This window comes from Odocoileus virginianus, chromosome 23, assembly GCF_023699985.2.
Source record: "Odocoileus virginianus isolate 20LAN1187 ecotype Illinois chromosome 23, Ovbor_1.2, whole genome shotgun sequence".
In the NCBI taxonomy this organism is placed as follows: domain Eukaryota; kingdom Metazoa; phylum Chordata; class Mammalia; order Artiodactyla; family Cervidae; genus Odocoileus; species Odocoileus virginianus.
In genome coordinates, this window is record NC_069696.1 from 4971067 (window position 1) to 4990548 (window position 19482).

The 19482-nt window shown below is 48.7% G+C and overlaps 1 protein-coding gene across 15 annotated transcripts in view; it reads left to right on the plus strand.

The window, feature by feature from the left end:
• ERC1 (ELKS/RAB6-interacting/CAST family member 1) overlaps positions 1-19482 on the plus strand; it is a 265228-nt gene that overhangs the window by 240526 nt on the left and 5220 nt on the right. For 9 of the 15 annotated variants that reach the window (XM_070453239.1, XM_070453238.1, XM_070453242.1 and 6 more), the window contains one exon: positions 1913-2101. In XM_070453239.1, the coding sequence (XP_070309340.1) occupies positions 1913-2101 (189 nt within the window). Of the gene's footprint in view, positions 1-1912; positions 2102-19482 lie in introns of those variants that run through there. The other 6 variants (XM_070453247.1, XM_070453248.1, XM_070453249.1 and 3 more) reach the window with 1 other exon arrangement.

Sequence of the window (19482 nt, forward strand, 5' to 3'; positions counted from 1 at the left end):
ATTCAGCATACCAGACCTCATTTCTCCTGACTTGAAGATTAGCGAGCTCCTTGTCAGGGCGTCCTACTGGTGAAAACTGCCAGCCTGGCGACACCAGCAGGTACAGACTCTGCCCTGAGCCCAGGGAGTGTCGGGTATGTGCCAGCATCTGCTGGGTTGGCAGCCCCCACAGGGGCTGGGTGTCAGGCAGACGCTGTGCCTGCGGTTCAGAATTGGAGACAGGGGGCCCACCCAGCTCCTCCTCCACCCCCCAGGTTCATGCAGCACCGAGGACCAGGCCAAGGCTGTCCCGAGAGCTGTCCGATGAGGTTGTGTGTCGTGCGATGTGCTCTCCGAGGGACCCGAGGGGGTGGTCATTCCTAGAGTGAAGGGAATGCAAGACAGCGCTGGCCCATCTCTGGAGAGAGACAGACCCAGCGTGGAGCTGGTCCTGCCCAGCTGGGGCTCAGGTGTCAGGGCTGTGCGAGGATTCGTCCATCACCATCTAAAAGGAGGGTCGATGCCTCTGTGAGACAAGTCCAGGGGCTCCAGCCAGGACAAGGCAGATCCAGTAGTGAGCTCACGTGTCACCCCTCCCGTGACAGGTCACCCACCCGTCACTCCTCCAATGTAGAGAGGATTACACTCCCTCCAGGGACAGAGGCGTCCTTTGTTCCAGGAGGTGGAGGGACACGCGTGTGCATCAGGCTTTCAGATGAGCACGTTTCATTTGCTGTGTGTGTGTGTGTGTGTGTGTGTGTGTGTGTGTGTGTGGTTGTGTAGTTGCTAAGTCGTGTCCGACTCTTTGCGACCCCATGGACTGTACCCTGCCAGGCTCCTCTGTTCATGGGACTCTCCAGGCAAGAACACTGGAGTGGGTTGCCATTTCCTTCTCCAGGGGATCATCCTGACCCAGGATCGAACCCACATCTCCTGTATTGGCAGGCAGGTTCTTTATCAGTGAGCCACCAGTGAAACCCCTAAACCTGAGTTTCTTTCTGTTTTGTGTGTCTATTCATTTGTATGTTTTTCTTTTTTTTTTCCCCAATTATTTTGATTAGTTGGAGGCTAATTACTTTATAATATTGTAGTGGTTTTTGCCATACATTGACATGAATCAGCCATAGATTTACATGTGTTATTCCCTATCCTGAACCCCCCTCCCACCTCCCTCCCCATCCCATCCCTCTGGGTCATCCCAGTGTCATTTGTATTGTTTTTAAATTGCACATAAGATATATCATACAAGATTGTACACATCTCTTCTCTGCTCTTGGCTGCCCTAAACCCAGTGCAATGCTGTGGCATGGAGGTGGTGGGAACAGAGCACTACCAGGTAGATAACGGGATCATTCACAGGAAAACCATGAATGTTGCTTCCGATGGATAATCGTGACCACTGTGCATGGAGTGCAGTGTATGAGCAGGACTCTTGAGGAGGGGGGAAGGGAAAGAGGGTGGACTAGGTATTCTTTGAGTTCCCAAAGCTGGGTTGGAAGGAAAAGACAAGGGGACAGGGGAAGTCTGGTCACTGTCATCCTTTTTCCCTTCCAACCCAGCTTTGGGAACTCAAAGAGTAGCTAGGGTTTTTGTAGCTGCCCATAAATAGGTGGATGAGCAGCTGTGAGGGGACTGCAGTCTTTCTGTAGCAGGAATGTCATCTCTGCAAAAACAAGCCAGTCCTGTGCTTAGCCCCCGCCTGAACATGGACTCCCGTCTCACGCTGATGTACATGCCCGTGTCCCCACGTGGCTCCCAGCGCGGTGGTGGGTGGGTGTGGCTTCGTAGACGCGCAGGCGGGTGGGCAGAGAGGGCGGTTAGTGGGTACCAGAGCTCTAGCCTCGCTCTGTCTCTTTGCCTTCGGAGGCACGAAGAGACTGGAGCTTCTCGTTTCAGACTGACCTTGACTTTCCTCATTTTTATTTTGCCTCAGATCATCCAGTCCCTCCTAGAACTTGACCAAAACAGAAGCAAGCTCAAGTTGTACATCAGACACCTGACCGCCCTCTGCCACGACCGAGACCCCCTGATCCTCCGAGGACTCACTCCACCAGCCGCCTATAAGCTGGACGACGACCAGGCAGCGTGGGAGAATGAGCTGCAGAAGATGACCCAGGAACAGGTAAGACCCCACCTGGGCTCAGACGACAGTCTCGCCGAAGCCAGCTGCTCTGTAAGTTGATGCAGTAGAAGCTGCCTTGGGGAATTCAGGGTTCAGAATCAAGATTCTTAACAGGGGTTGGTTCTTCAGAGTAATTAGGAGCCACCATTTGAAGTAAGTCCCATTTTGTTCTTCCTTCAGTGTAACTTGCTAAAGAATCCGAAAGGGCTGGTTGAGAAGGCAGAAGGTTGTGGGGAGGTGGGGGGCAAGGGAGGGTGGGACAAGTAGCACTGACATATATACACAACCACGTGTAAAATAAAGAGCTAGTGGGAAGCTGATATATAACACAGGGAGCCCAACTCGGTGCTGAGATGACCTAGAGGGGTGGGATGGCAGGGGGAGGGAAGCTCAAGAGCAAGCATGTGTGTTTACATATGGCTGATATACTTCATTGTATAGCAGGGACTAACACAACATTATAAAGCAATTATGCTCCAAAAAAGAAAGAAAATAAATTTTTCTTTTCTTTCTTTCTTCTCTCCCAAAAAAAGAAGGGAGACAGTTAAGGGACGTGTAATGGTGGCCATGGACGGGAAGTCTGACCTGTAGGACCCCTGACAGGTCAGCTATCTCTCAGGAACTGTGGGTCATGACCTACTGAGTTTTTCAAATAAGAGAACCATGAGATGGATGAATTTAGGTGATCCCCTCCCCTTGCCCCCCCGCCACTACATTTTCTGTTTAGTGTTGCCCGTAAAATCCATCAGTTCTCTTTTTTCCATGTTATGATTTTTTGATCAGTAGAGAAATGAGATGGCTAGTCCAGAGACAAAAACCATGAATAAAAGAACCAAGGAGAAAACAGGATGAGGACAGAGGTAGAGGGCAGCCGTGGAAAGTGAAGGAAAGAAAAGTTGAATCAACACTGAGAAATAAAAATAGAAAAAGAACTGGAGTAGTGTTCGCGTGTTTACCTTCAGCTGCTTTCGCTCCTGGCTGCAGAGTGGGGGTCATGGTGTCCAGCCCCTCGTAGGTGGTGGTCATGTTGTCAGTCGGCTGCGCCTCTGCCCCAGAGGGTTGAAGCCGTGCTTTGTCTCCCAGCTGAATGCATCCTGTTTGTTCACCCGTAATGCGAGAAGGGGAGGCTGTGTCAAATAGGACACTTCTGTGATTCAGGGTTTCGGGCAGCGATGACAGCAGCGGTGGTCGGTAAGTATGCTGTGGGGTCACGGTGGGACTGACTCCCAGCTGTGGACGTTACCTAAGACCAAGCACATTTAAGGGCCTGTCAGCCACCCACCTGATTGGTGTGATGGAAAAGGCAAGGCCTCCCTCTCAAATTTAAGGTGTTACCATGGAAATTTTACTTCTTGAAAGAGAGAAAATTCTATAGGACAGATTTAAATTTAATTTCTGATAGGTTCTTTTGATATTAGTAACTATGTAGTTAAAATACGACTGGAAGCCCACTGAAAACAGAGCACATGGCTAGTTAATTTTAGAAACTTTACTTCAAAATCTTGCAGAGACAGGGCATCTCAAAGCAGGAACAGTGATGTATCAAAGTTTGTTGTTTTTTAGTTGCTGAGTTGTGTCCAATTGTTTTCAACGCCATGGACTGTAGCCCACCAGGCTGCTCAATCTATGGGATTTCCCAGGCAAGAATACTGGAGTGGGTTGTCGTTTCCTTCTCCAGGGGATCTTCCTGACCCAGGGATCAAACCCGGGTCTCCTGCTTTGGCGGGCGGATTCTTTACCACTGAGCTGCCAGGGAAGCCCCATACAGTTGATTACAGGTGAGGAAATGAACTCCCTGTAGACAGCGTGTTTACCCCACACCCGTGAGTCGACATCCTGAGAAGGCAGACTTCGGCAGAAAGAACATTCAGGTCTGCCCACAGGAAGACTGGACAGCACGTGTGGGATAACTTCCTCCCCGGAGGAGAGGCTTGTGCAAGGGGCCAGCACCGGGAGGTGACTGCAGTCAGATTAGTCCCGGCCTCTTCCAACCCTGGCTGTCGGTTATTCGAGTGTGAAGGGGATGGACACTAACCCCTCCGTTTAGGGCTGTATTCGAATGTGACCTCCTAGCCCAGCCTCCACCAAAAGAAAAAAACTTGGTAAAAGACTTGAAGAAGATGAAGAAGATTGGAGTGTTAAAAAATAAACATTTTTAAAGGGTGCATTACGTAGAAAAATTTAAAAGAAAGACAAAGCATAGAGCTCAGTTACTGGATGGAGGTTTTTGTCTCAATGGTGAGGAAGCCTGTGTTTCTCTTTTCATTTTCTCCTAAGGACAGAAGATGAGAGTATGCATGCATGCTAAGTCGCTTCAGTTGTGTCCAGCTCTTTGTGACCTCATGGACTGTAGCCCTCCAGACTCCTCTGTCCATGGGATTCTCCAGGCAAGAATACTGGAGTGGGTTACCATTTCCTTCTCCAGGATGAGGGTGTATTCAATTAAAAAATAAATATTTCAGTTAGACATAAAAAGAATCTGAATGTAGAATTGTGACCCTGGGACAAATTGCAAAGAAGTGTGTTAATAGAATTTCCTTTCAGAGAGCTTTAGAAAGTACGATTGAGCCCCAGACACTCTCTGGTCCTCCCCAGCCCTGGCATACCTGTCAGCACTGTGCCCGATTGATACAGATCATCTCATCCTGCGAGCAGACATGTGTGACCTATGTGCTGAATGAGTGAATATTTTTTAAAGGGCACTTTTTGTTTTTAAAACCTTAGTAGCCCTGGAATTTTAGGTGAAGTCAGTGTTTTGGGTTTTAAAATTGAGCGTTTGTAAACCAAGACTTCCCAGGTGGCTCAGTGGTAAAGAATCCACCTGTCAATGCAAGAACCCTGGTTTCTATCCCTGGGTCAGGAAGATCCCTGGAGAAGGAAATGGCAACCCACTCCAATATTCTTGCCTGCAGAATCCCATGGACAGAGGAACCTGGCGGGCTGCAGTACATGGGGTCGCAGAGTCAGACACGACTGAGCGACTAAACACACAAACCAAGGATTAGCAGTGGGTGGTTGTTTTTAAGCCTTACTAAAGAAATGCGTCTAAGTTCTAGATATTAGCAAAATGCTGAGATTACCCCCAGTTCAACAGACATAGAGACATAAAACACTAAACATGAAAGGAGAAAATGAAAAGTTATACTTCATCAAAACTTTAAATTTCTGTTCATCAGAATACTGGGAGGAAATTTTCACAGTATATATATCAAACTAAGGACTTCAATCAAGAAGATATTTTTAAAATCAGGAATGAAAAGACAAAAAACAGCATAGCTTTTAAATGGGCAAAAGACATCAACCGACACTTCACAACAGAAAATACACAAACCTAGCACATGAACACAGTGCCCACATACAAGCGAAAGCCTCAAGGAAATAGCACAGCAATCCCACAAAAGTGGCTAAATTTCACCAAGTGTCCATGAGGACATAAAACTCTTGCTCACTGTATTGAGTGTTTAGAATGGCCCTGATGTTGAGAAAGACTGAGGGCAGGAGGAGAAGGGGGCAACAGAGGATGAGATGGTTGAATGGCATCACTGACTCAATGGCCATGAGTATGGGCAAACTCCAGGAGTTGGTGATGGACAGGAAGTCTGGCATGCTGCAGTCCATGGGGTCACAAAGAGCCAGACACAACTGAGTGAACCAGCAGTAGCCCAGGGGGCTCCTGGGGCCCTAACTGCCCCTTAGGTGATTGTTTCAGGCCTTAGAACAACCAGCTTCCAGACTGACTCTGGAAATGGCCCTCCACATGAATCCCAGGGCCTGCCTGTTGGAGCAGGGGGTGCTGGAGAGCCTTGCTCACGTTCATTGATTATGGCATCCTCCACCAGAGGCTGCAGGGTCTGCTGGTGACATCAGCGCAGAGTGCTCTGAACAGAACTTAGTAGCTGGGCCTTTCCCTAAAGCTGCTTCACAGACATCAGGGCATAAAGTGTGGCTTCACCCACGCTTCCGGCGACCTGGGCTCCCAGTGTGCTGACCCTTGAGCATCCACTGAGCCAGACTGGACTGGAGGGTCCCTGGGGTCCCACATCTTGAGCTCTAGTGGCTGTGGGAACATTTTCCTTTCAAACCCAACGTTCCCCAAGAGCTTTCAAATCACATCACACACAGTTCCCTTGAACAATCCCGAATGAATGACTGTCTGGCCCCCTGCAACCCTCTCCGCATCAGTACAGCTGCTATATTATCGCGTTGTGCCTGCCCTCCACCACTGTGCGTGGTCCTCTCTACAATGGTCGTGGGTCCCCGAGGTCCCTCAGCAGCCCACGTGACCCCGGAACTTTGGTCAGTTCTGGAGCCCCTCTGAATTGCTGGGCCAGAAGCTTGTAAACGGTCATTCTGTCGCCTCACCAGGGAGCCAGGAGACCACCCAGGGGAGGTGTCAAGTAGGTGCTAAGAAGGCAAAAATCAAGCCAGGGAGGGAGCCTTGCCCTCCTCCCTCCCTGTCACAAAGCCCTGGAGTCGGGGGCCACGTGCCGGATGGAGAGTGTGCACTGACCACACGCCACTGCCGCCAAGCCCGCTGCCCTCTCTCCTGCTTGGCCAGTGACTCGTGGGCGTGGGTGAGCCGTGTGCTGGTTTAGCACTTAAACCTCAGCCACAACAGGGCCTTGCTCTTGCTGTCCCGAAGGCTTCAGCGTTAGAGGTCTCACTAGTTGTCTGTGCGGTTTGTTATCTGTTTCTGATCCTCCCCCTCTGACACGCTCAATTCTGAGAGCCAAACCAAACCCACTGGACTGGCCGGCCATGTCCGCGGTTCCCAGAACCCAGCTGCTGCCCTTCTGCCCCGTGGCAGAGAGAGATGTTCTCCTCTGTGTGCACAAAGCCGGCTCTCAGCATAAATGTCTCTGCTCACATTAGTTAACAGTCTTGTAGGAGATGGTGTGACGTGTCACCCATTGAGATTCTGCTGGGCAGGAATCCTGCTTTAACTTTCACACTGTAGTGTTTGGGGTGCTGCATAAACTTCCAGAATGAGGAAACATTTTTAAAGAATGGGTCATGGCATACATATATTTTATCCATTTTGGAACCTAGTCCAGTGTTATAAATATTACAGCACTAAAAGATTGCATAACAAAGTATAAAATTAATTCCTAGAGCTGTGCGATGCTCAAATTCTATGGTGCTGAAGAACCATAGATATCAGTGTTGGGTAGTATTGTCTTCGAAGGTATACAAGAAGCATGGAAAAACAGGCAATAACATTGACATATTATAGAAAATTGTGTTTTAACAAAATCTGTGTCCTAAGACTGAAAAAGGAAAAACACTTCCACACGTTCTCAAGCCCCCAGCGCTGTGCCAGCAAGTGGGGACAGGGAGGCCTGGCACAGGCCAAGGTCCGTCTCTGCCTAAGGACGCGCTGCATCTGAATGCTCCACCCATTGGGTACCTGGCTTGTTCTTTCAAATTCACAGGGAGACAGTTGACAGATAAAATTGTAAAATGTTTCAAGTGGACAGGGTGGTGATTGCTGACTTTGTGAAAGTGTTCCCCTCATCAAGTTAATGAGCACATTTATCACCTCTCATTACCTCCCTTTTTTAAAGTTCTGTGTTCTTAGCAAATTTCAGTTACACAAGACAGTGTTAACAGCTGTAGTCACAACTGGCTTGTTTTTTGAACAGGACGGTACATCAGAGTCTTTGGTGTTCTGGGACATTTTTACATGCGAGGATTCCACCTTCTCCTGACTCTTAAAATTCAGTATCTTGGGAGCCAGTCAGATGGACATTAATGCCCCGCTGTGTGTGGAGGGGGTGTCCGTTCCCACTTCCATCTTTTGTCAGCATGTCTTCCATCTATTTCTCTGTTCACGCCCTTCCCCAGCTCGTTCAGAGCAGGTGTAACACCTGTGTCAGGATGGAATCTCTCAGGAAAGAGAGTAACCTGGGAGGTCAGATATCACGTAGAAAAATCCAGATTATCTCAGCCAGAGGCGAATACTTCAGGCAGGAAATACTTTAGAAGTGTCCAGACTTAAGTAGGCTGGAGAAGAAGACATTAGTACGTTAGTGACATCTGCAAGTCCAGCAGAGAGTTATCAGAAAGCAGGAGTTGGTGGTGGTTTATGGCGGATAACTGTCTAAACCCGGGCTGTCCCATCACTGTCCGTGCCTGGGTCCAGCCCCTGCTGTCCCCAGGGAGCTTACTTTGGGGGAACAGGTGTCAGCAGCTGTGTTTCGGTCCCGTGCGTCCATTGACCCCAGTTCACGGGCGTCATTTGACTCCAGGTTGTTGACTCTCACAAAACCATGACTGACTGTAGCCTTCAGAGGACGATAAGTGGCCGTGAGTGACATGGGGACTCTGAGGCACTGGGTGTTTAGCGGGCAAGACAGATGTCCTGTGAAACTGGCCTCTGAGGTGGGGACAGGCCCTCTGTTTCTCTCCGGAGCACTTGTGTCTGAAGACAGCAGAGTTTGAGCCCCTGGTTGCTGGCTGCCAGAACATGGAAGATGAGCCCTGGGTTTCCTGGGACTCAGGCTCTGTCAGTCTACACGACATTGGCCCGTCAGCCTCCTCGGGCCTCACGCACCTTCCTTTGAAGGTTAGAGAACTGAACTGCGAGTCCTGTTAGCTCCCTTCCAGCCGTATGAGTCTCAGTTTTGGAATCAGCCTGCTTTTAGGTCTGGTGGGTCCACCATTGGATGTTTTGTCGGGGAAGGGGTTAGTGTAGAAAACTAAACTGTGTGCTCTGTACAGATACAGGGTCACCACAAACCTGATGTGCTTTATTCTCTTCAGGCCGGGAAGTTGCCGCGGGATTTTCAATGCTGGGCAGCAAAGACGCCCTTGGTTTGTTTTTATCTTTGCTCAGTTTTTAACCATTGAAAAGCCTAGCTCCTCCCTCAGGGCACATGGCAAGTGTTCATCCAGAGACTGTGTAGGGAGCACCTCCCGTATGCAGGGCTTAACTTAACGTGCTCTTGACAGCCATGAGATGGCATTTGTGATGTTCACGCTTCGAGAGGTTTCAGGGCTGGGCTTTGCTCCCTCCTTGTCACCCGACATGAGGGAAGGAGAGGAGGACAGTCCTTTATGTCCCCAGGCGCACCTCAAGAAGGTCACCGTGCAGTCACGTGTTATCACCAGGGAACCAACGGTGATGGATCCTGGTGGTGGAGTGAGCAGACTATTTCCAGATTCATCCTGGAGGATCCATGACACCCTGTTCACTTCTGGCCTAAGCAGCAGCAGCCTCTCCCTTAGGAAGACAGACCCAGCGTTGCCGGGCAGAGGGTTTATTGCGAGGCAGGGAAGGGTGAGGAGAAGGCCCAGCAGCAACGTCCCGGCCACCAGCATGGCCAGTCAGTTTGCAGAGTCCAGGGCAGGGTGGCCGGCAGCTGGGGTCAGGGAGACTTGGGAAGGAACCCGGAAAGTTCAAGCTGCAAGCTTGGGCTTGAGATAGACAGAAGAGAGGGCTTCTTAGTTTACTGTAATCCATGGGAAGTGATTGTAGGCACATTCTTCAAGGTCAACTTCCATTTTCCCTGTTACCAAATGCCAGAGGGATGCCACAAAGCACAAAGGTAACCAAACTCCTGTGGAAAAGTAAATGAAGTATTTACTGCCTGGACATGAATTGTGCACCATGCCATCAAGTCCCTCTGACCACCTAAGTTTCATGTTTTATTCAGCAGATAATTGGGCGTCCCTGATGGCCCAGATGGTAAAGAACCCACCTGCAAATGCAGGAGACTTGGGTTCAGTCCGTGGACCAGGAAGATCCACTGGAGAAGGAAGTGGCAACCCACTCCAGTGTTCTTGCCTGGAATATCCCATGGACAGAGGAGCCTGGCAGGCTGCAGTCCATGGGGTCACAAAGAGTCGGACATGACTTAGTGACTAAACAACAACAGCAGCAGCAAATAATTATGGCAGAATACATAGAAGTTTATTCTAGTTATTCAAAAATCCAAACTTGGATTGTTTCATGTCTTCATGTCTCCTGGGTCAGTGTAGTTTAAACAGCCTGTGAATTAGGGCTGGGGGCTATAGCCTAGATCTGACCAGGATAGAGGACCACTCCGATAGAAGACCATCACCTCTACAAGGCTCCAGTCTTGTCCATTGACAGCTCAAACCTCACAGCCTCTGCATCCTGGGACCTCGCTGTTAGAAACCTCAAGTTCAGATTCCTGTCTGCTAAAACCAAACCAAGCATCTCTGTGTGATTTTCCTGCCCACCACCAACCCAGCTACAAACAAATGAATCTGAGTCACTGCCAGAGACAGCAGTATTTGTCCAGTCACTTCTCTTATAACCATCCCTCCTGCCTTTATACCCACCCCTCCACCCTCTTCTCTCTCCCCTATCCTGTGTCTGCAAACACAGGGCTATTTGCTTGAAATAAGGCTTTTCCTCTCATTTAAGACCATCCTGTTTCGTGGGTCTCTGTTAGCTCTCCCTTGGCCTTGACTAGGCTGTGGAGAGAAGCCGTCCCCGCCCTGACTCCCTGACCCGTGCTGGGCGATGGAGGTTCTGGGCTGCTTCCAGGGCCTCCAACCCGTCCTCCACTGCCCCTCTGCCTGCGTCTCACCCACAGGGTCCTGATCCACCTCCCCCCATCAGCTCTGCTCTCTGACATGGAAGGCACCTACGGAGCCCGCACAGTCTCCCTCACAGCCAGCCTGTCGTGACGTGTTTTTGTGGGTTGTGGGGCATCTTCTCCCTGCCCTTCCCTTCTCCCTTGCTCCATCCCGTGCGTGTTGCTTTGAGAATCCAGATTGAGTTGCTGTTGCATTTGTGATTCTTGGCCCGAGTCCCTCTAGAAATCATATTACTACTATGAATTCAGCGAGGGCTGGAATAGCTACTAAGAACAGAATACATTATCATAACATTCAGCAGACAAAGCCAGAAAATTCGTGCCAGAGGCCAGCTTGGTATCCTGTACTGGTCCCACGGTCCATCTTTTGAGAACTTTAACAGCGTGGGTGTCTCGGTGATCGGTTGACACGTCCTGCTACAAGACCTTTACCATCAAACAGTCTTGACTTGGAGATGCTTCAAGTTTATCTTTAAGAGCTCTTGGAAAAGTTGCGAGTGTTCCCCCTCCCCCGGCATTAGCATCTGTTCCTTCAGTTCCTCCTCCAGTTGTTTTTCAGTTGTCTGCTTTGTGCAGGCCGTTTTGCTCAGCAGCCTTGGTATGTAAAAAAGAATTCATTGAGGAACTTGCCAAAGCATTGAGGAATTAAACATGTAGCCAACTCCTCAGACAGGAGACAAAATGAATACTTCAACAGCAGTGTTCACTTCTGACAAGGGGCGTCTCCCGTTGATGAAGGATAAGTTAGATGGGAAGCAGGGGAGTTGGAGGTAAGATGGTCCATGTCCCAGGGTGAGGGAACCGCATCAGAGTGAAAACACAAGAGGATGATCCGGATACACTGGGAGATGAAACTGGGAAAGTAGGACGGGACGGATGGTGGCCACCGTGCCAGAGGGACTGGACTCTGTTTATAGGGAGGAAATCATGTAAGATCTTGGAAGAGGAGGAGCAAACTTAACCCAACCCACCTTAGAAAGGGTTGAGATGGTTCTGTATGCTCAGTCGCTTCAGTTATGTCCAGTTCTTTCCAACCCTATGGACCGTAGCCCACCAGGCTCCTGTGTCCATGGGATTCTCTAGGCAAGAATACTGGAGTGGGTTGCCATTTCCTTCTCCAGAGATGGTTGTGAAGCTAGCTATTGCAATAAGCAGGAGATGCTAAGATCCAAGAGCCTGTGTCAGGTTTGTGACCAGGAGATCAGAAAGGGACAAACTAAACCAAAAGAAACGTGGCCTGAAAAGGGCATTCGCAGGAATTCCTCAAAAGAGGAAATGGCCTTATAAACATATTTTTAAATACTTCGCCTCTGTTCTTGCCTTCACTACACAGACCTGCGAATGAAAACAGACCTGTCGCATCGGCAAGGTTGTGGGGGAGGTGGGTGTGACCCCAGGGGACCAGAAGGATGGGAAATGGTCACCCTTATTTGTTAGTGCTGCTGTTCTGAACAGTTTGGCGACATGTCCAGAGCTTTAAAAAGGTGTATACCCTTTGATGCAGGGTTCTAAGAAGACAGCCATAGATATGCACAGATTTATGTTTAGAAAATTTCAACACACTAATATTAATAGTAGTGAAAACTACAGACTACATTTCTAATAATTGAATTAGTGAAATAAATTATAATACATCCGTAAGAAGGATTACAATGCAGCCCTTTTAAAATTTGGGTTCTAGAGGAGTATTTAATCATGTGAAGAACTATTTTGTAGCACTGTTTCTCCATGGTCGTTCCGCTGCTCCGAGCTCTTTATGTTTCCTCTCGTTCCCTGGATCAGCTTGTCAGTCACACAAACTCACACACACACACCTGCCACAGCTGTGATCGGAGTGCACTGTATCGGCAGGTAGTTCGGGCAGAATTAACACCCTTAGAATGTTGAGCCTTCCCATCTGGGATTGTGTCGTATTTCCATTTAAGGTGCGTGGTCCTTCTGCACACAGTGCTGTGTGGCTTTTCAGCACAGAGGTCTTCGTTTGGTCAACTTTTGAGAGAGCAATTTTGGTGAAATGGCAAAAAGCTAAATTCTTAGATGTTAAGGAGGAAAATGGGAAACAGGTAGGAAATGTAGCGTTATTTTAGATATTTGATGGTGAATGAAAGGAAAACGACTTAGCACACATGCACGTGACAGAGGCAGGTTCAGAAAGCTTGGGGTGAGAGAGCCCCCGGAGGCCGTGGTCAGAGGCCGGGGAGGGGAGAGGTTGGGAACATAGTTGATGGGCCAGGGCCGTGGGAAATGGCTCCAGGTGACCTGGAGGAGGAGGAACAGGAGCGTCATGGGGTTGTTTTCAAATCGGATGTGTCACGTCTGTGTAATGAGTTCCTCCGGCTCCCATCTCCTTGCCAACAAAGGTCCATATAGTCAAAGCTATGGTTTTTCCAGTAGTCATATACGGATGTGAGTGTTGGACCATAAAGAAGGCTGAGCACCAAAGAATTGATGCTTTCGAACTATTGCTGGAGAAGACTCTTGAGAGTCCCTTGGACAGCACGGACATCAAACCAACAACAAGTGAAGTTGCTCAGTCATGTCTAACTCTTTGTGACCCCATGGACTGTAGCCCACCAGGCTTCTCCATCCATGGAATTTTCTAGGCAAGAGTACTGGAGTGGGTTGCCATTTCCTTCTCCAGGGGATCTAACCAGTCAATCCTAAAGGAAATCAACCCTGAGTATTCATTGTAAGGACTGGTGCTGAAGCTCTAATACTTTGGCTACCTGATTCAAAGAGCCGATTCGTTGGAAAAGACCCTGATGCTGGGAAAGATTGAAGGAAGGAGGAGAAGGGGATGACAGAGGATGAGATGGCTGGATGGTGTCACTGATTCAATGGACATGAGTTTGAGCAAACTACCGAAGATGAAGGACAGGGAAGCCTGGCGGGCTGCAGTCCATGTGGTCACAGAGCCAGACAGGACTGAGCAACTGAACAACCGCAGGCTCACGGCTGCCAGCCCCCTGAGTGGTCTGTCCTTTGCCATGGACACCAGTAGCACCCACATGCAGGATGCCACCCCTCCAGTCATCCTCAGCCACATTTCCAAGTCCCTGTTTCTTTCTTTCTTTTTTCTTTTTTTTAATTTTTAAAAGCTATTTATTTGGCTGCGCCAGGTCTTTCTTAGTTGAGGCATGTGGGATCTAGTTCCCTGACCAGGGATGGAACCCAGGCCCCCTGCATTGGGAGTGGAGAGTCTTAGCCACTGGACCAGAGAAATCCCCCCTATTTCTTTTAGCCAAACCTATTTTTCTATCTTCTCTACTGGAGGCAGATGGCTGTACACCTCTTACTCCAAGATTCCCTTCCTCCAGAGTATCTTAGTTCTCTTAAGGTTAAGTAGGAAGAGGCCCAAGGCGCTTGGGGAAGATTTCATGTTAGGTGTTTATTTATGGAGAAAGAGACGCTGAGGTATGGGATTTGATGCTACTGTTACAGGAGCTTATGGGATTCATGGGAACACGTTTGTTTTTTAAATGTATTTGGAAATATTCTTAGGGTTGTTGTTGTCTGTCTTTAGATGCAAAGCTCTCAGCACATACCCAGAAAATTGCATCTCTGGACCTAGAGGGGGATATTCTGTGAACCTGCATACTGCATATGATTATTGTATTTTTAAGAAAATAAACAAGACGGTAGTGTTTTTTCACTGTAGTACTTGCGGGGGTAGAACTGGCCTGCCAGTATTAGAAAAAAGAGAGTAGGAAATGGTAGATGTTGTTGGCTTACTCAGCTGAGTTTATATCCACTAAGTTGGGATTTGTCACTTTAACAAGGAAGGGAAGAGGGACAGAGGAGCATTGCAGCTAGGATGGAATAAGCTTTTTCATTAAATCCCCAATATTGCATGTCTGTATATTTTGGGAAATCTTTCTCTGAGCTAAGACTAAGGGACTTTTCTTTGGGGAGGAGGCGAAGGATGGAGAGACAAGCTGGTAAGTTCAGTTTCGGAAGCCAGAACACATCTTCTCTGGTTCGTCCACGGGGTCTACTGTATGCTGAAACCACATAGAAACTGCCTTTTTTTTTCTTTTTTGCATGTGCTGTGCATGCTAATGAAATACTGTTAAATAACGAGGTACTAATCCCCCTCAAGGTTTGTTCTCACACCTGTGCTTCAAGAGCACAGCTGTCTCAAGTCTTCGGTTGGTTTCTTCACGTTGCCTTTCTTCCCTAAGTGGTCTGAAGTTTTAATGACACTTTTCCGGACACTCAGCACTCCTCGGACCCCAGATGACTAAAGCTTTGCATTTCAGAGTCAAAACAGAAATCCTCATTTGAGAAGCAGTTGCCGTTTCACAGGAAAGATCGATCTTTGAGATTTTTTTTCAAGACAGGAAATAACTAGCGTGTAATGGATCGTGTGCCAGTGGAATCTCTCTCTGCCCCACTGTGCCGACGCGTGGTGCTGCTTCAGATCGGGTGCAAGCCAGCCTCAATCCCCGGAGACAGAGAGGGACCCGCCGGTGAAGGAGCACTGCCTACTGTATTCTCACCCCTCTGTGTCTAAGCACCTTTCCCCAGGCAGACCATTCATTAGATGTTGGGAAAGCGTAGCCCTTGTGGCTGACCTCTGGTTTTCCCCCTGATCTCTTCCATCACTCCTGACTCTCTCTGGTCCTCCTCCAGTTCTGTTACCCTTCCCCCCTCTGCTTCTAGCCCTGATGATGGCGGGTCACGATCACGTTTCCTCTCACCCTGCATCTCCGTCGCACCTGCATCGCGCTCTCAGCTCACTCCAGTCTGTCCCCACTGTGCTGACAATGAGGTGCCCGCAGTGGAGGCCAGAGCCCTTGGTGGGCATCACAGAGAGCGTGGAGAGGCCTGGGGGGTCCTGGGGGCAGTGCCCATGCCCGGTCAGCCTAGGGTGACCTGCGTTACTTCTGCCAAGATCTGGTAGTTTCCCATGTCCGCAAACCCCGGGGCCCAGCCGAGCGCATCTCCTCCTGCGCCGCGCCTGCTCCACTCTTGCTGGTGTTCCGTCTGGAACGAGCCTTCTCTGTCTTCGAACATCTCCGTCCACCTCCTCGAGGGACTCTCCCCTCTTCTCCTCTTTTCCACCCTGGCTGAAGCCGTAGCACTTTCTCCCTCTCAGCGGGCATTTGCTCTGCAGCACTTTGCGAGCAGGACTCTGTGTCCTTACAGTTTCTCTGAGACAGAATTCACACATCATGCAATCCACTCATTTAAAAGGCATGATTCTCAAGAGTTGTGTGGCCATCACCACAGCCAGCTTCAACGTGTTCATCAGTCCTCAGGCCCTCCCACCACCCCATCCCGCCCTCACCTTGGGCAGCACTGGCTGCCGCCTCACTGAGTTTGCCTTGTCTGGACATGCATAAAAATGGAACTGTCTAGAATGCGGCCTTCTGTGACTGGCGTCTTTCACTCTGCATAGTGTTTTCAGGGTTCATGTGGTAGCCTGGATCAGAATTCCATCCCTTTTCATGGGTGAATCAATCAGTACTTTTTGAATGAATGTTTTATACATTTCTGTTGGTTTCTTCTCTTAGTCTTAGAATATATAACAGTTACACACTTGAAAAATACATGTGGCTTTGAATATTTATATTACATATTTTTATTCGTATTTCTTTTAGTAAAATCGACAGTGCTTATGGGTATTAAACAGTACAGAAGTATACAGAGTAAAATACAAATCATTCCATCCACTCAGACTAACCACTCTTCACAGTTCTGTGTTTCTTTGTCCATACATTTTTCTGTACATAAGCACAAACATACAGACCTCTCTCACCTCTTGTTTGACACTGAGGTCGGTAAAAAAAAAGTTTCATTCTTACAAATTGCCTTGGTAAACATACCTGTGCATACATTCTTGAATTTCTTACTGGTATTTTCTCTAGAATATACTCTAAAAAGTAGAATTATTTCGATAAAGTATGCATGCAATTAAATTTGGTTGAAGAGACCAGAGTGCTCCCCAGTCTATATTCTCATCAGTGGTATATATGAGGGCCCACTTCCTCAGGTCTTTACCAACAACTGATTGTTAAAAATCTTTGAAGCTTTTGTTGCCAATGTGATGGGAGGGGGGAAAAAAACAAAACCCTATCTTGCTTAATTTGTTATTCTTTAATTATTAATGACAGCTGATTATCATTTATGTGCTTATTAACCATTTACATTCCTTCTGTGAGTTTTTGGTTCATATCCTCTGCCCATTTTTTCTATTAGATTATTAGGAGTATTGTTATCACTTTCATAATGTATTGATAGCAATCCTTTGTTTTATTTATTCTAAATTTTCCCAAGCAAAAATTTGTAGTTTTACTTCATCTTTTCTGTCTCCATACAAATGTTTTAAATGTTCGACTAGCCAAATCCTCCCCCTTTTTTTTCCTTTCATAGCTTTCTTTAAAAGCACTACTCACTATGTTAGTCATGCTGCTATAACAAAATGCCATAAGCTGGGGGTGGCTTATCAGCAACAGTTTGTTCCCCAACATTCTGGAGGCTGCAGGTCCAGGATCCTGGCACACAGGCTGGTTCTACCTGGGGCTCTGCTCCAAGCTACAGATGGCCCGCTTCTCCTCAGGTCCTCACGAGTGGGAGGGAGGCCGGTCTCTGAGCTCTCCTCATTCACGAGGGCTCCACCCTCACGTTCAAACATCTCCAGAAGGCCCCCACCTCAGACCATCACTGCGATGAGATGAGAATTTCAACCTAAGGATCTGAGGGGACACACAGTCAGTCATCACAGCCCACAAAGAATAAGATAAAGAACATTTCTCTCTCCCCCAGCCCAAGATAAGCTGAAGCAGCAGCACAACCTCATAACCTCCTCTCTCGCCTGCGTGGTGGGGGAGATCTAAGCATCGCAGCCCGGGGCTCTGGCCCAGGCTGCTGTGTTCACAAGGCACCCGACCCCTTGCTTTCCCCGTTTCGGAAACTCGCAGTTACGTGACACAGCCAGAGCTCAGGAGACACCCGACTTCGCCCGGTCTAAACCTGGCCCTTGCCAGACGCTCGGGACCAGACGTCCTGGTCTTTTTTCAACATTTGACAGAATATCACCAGCTCTGAATCTATCCCTGGCTCTTTGATATAGTTGAAAAAGCAGCCTGCTCATTCTTGGCTCTGAGCATCTAGTTTCTGTCAACAGTGTAACTGAAACTTTGCTTCTTTTTGCATTTTAATCCACATGTTCTTTCTGGGTTATCTTATCTGCTTCATAAAAAACAACAGTAACAGTTATGATAACAACATCTAACATTTCCCAAGCACTTTCTGTGTGTCAGACATTGTGCTGTACTTTATACAAATATTAAGGCATTAAAACCACCCTGTAATATCATTGCTCCTTTTTACAGACGAGGAAACTGAGGCTCCAAGGGGTCCGGGTCATGCAGACCAGCCATTGGCAGAGCTGAGCTCGAGTCCCAGCCAGCCTCACTCCGGAGTCTATGTGTTTAACTACACTTTAAACTCAATTTTCCGTTTCCTTCCTTCCCTAAAACTTGCTCTGCCTCCTGTATTTTCAGGCTCATCTGCCTTGTTCTCTGTCCTCTCTCATGTAACCCCGCCTCCCACCAGTCCAGCCTTCGGAAATTCTCCCACCCACCTGCCCGTCTTTGTTCCCACCCACCCAGCCTGTATTCCTCCTCCATTCTCCCCTGGGCTCGTGACAATGACCTCCCTGGACATGCTGTTCCTTCCACCCATGTGACCTGCTTCAACTTCATAGTGTCTTCTGAGAACACGACACTGATCACATCACTGTGCTGTCTTAAAGCTCTTGGGCTTCCGGTTGCTGCTGTCGCCCTTGTGGTTCTCACCAGATGAAACCTGAACCCTTAGCTCTGTGTACGCTGCTTGGCCCCAGTCTGTCCCTCCAGCCTCACCTCTGCCATTCTGCACTCCGTCCCCTGCCTGATACTCAGCTTCTGGGGAAGGGGTGTGTCTCACCATCCCTAGACCTGTACCCCTCGATGGCTTTGCACATCTGCACCTGTTCCATCCGCTCGACCACTTCTGTTTCTGACCTCCCGGATGCACTCCTGTTCAGCCTTCAGGAACATCCGGGACTCCCCGCCCCGGCTGGGTCATAGTCATCTGTGTACTTGCTCGTCTCCTGGGAGGGCTCCAGGGCAAGGGCCAAGTCAGTCACATTTCAGTGCTGAGCACAGAGTAAGCCCTCATACACACTGGTGCAGTGCATGGAGGAATGTCAGAGAGGTTTAAACAATAGGAGATACACTTCTAAACAGGCTCAGTTTCTCTTTGGCTCAGGCAGCGGGCCTGAGGCAGGGAGTCTCGTGCGCTGAGCCGGAGAAGCCCGTGGCAGGGCGTGGGGCCCTCCCTGAGGCAGGGACCAGTGTGCATGACCCTGTCTGATCACGCATGCGCGCTGCCCCCTCCTGGGCCTGAGTGTGACAGCGTGGCCCAGTGGAAGGACACCTGGAGTGAGAGCACCCGGGTGGGATCCCAGCTCTGCAGGTCACCCTCTGGGGGCCTTGGGCCAGCCTCTAACCTTCATCTTCAAGAGGAGACATTCGATACTCCTATACTTTCCTGATTGTTAATTCTGATACAGGAAGACTTCGTATAGAAAATGACTCTTCTTCATCATTTTTTTTTTTAGCCTCACTGAGCTAAAATCAACAAAATTGTAATATCTTTAAGGGGTACACCCGATGGTGTGATGCACGCAGACATCGTGAATGGTTTCTTCAGCCTTTCGGTCAAGTTATTAACACACATCATGTCACGATGTCCTCCTTTTTCTGTAGGAGAACCCCTAAGCCCTGCTCTTCTAGCAGATTTAAGCGTGTGACACAGTATCATTGA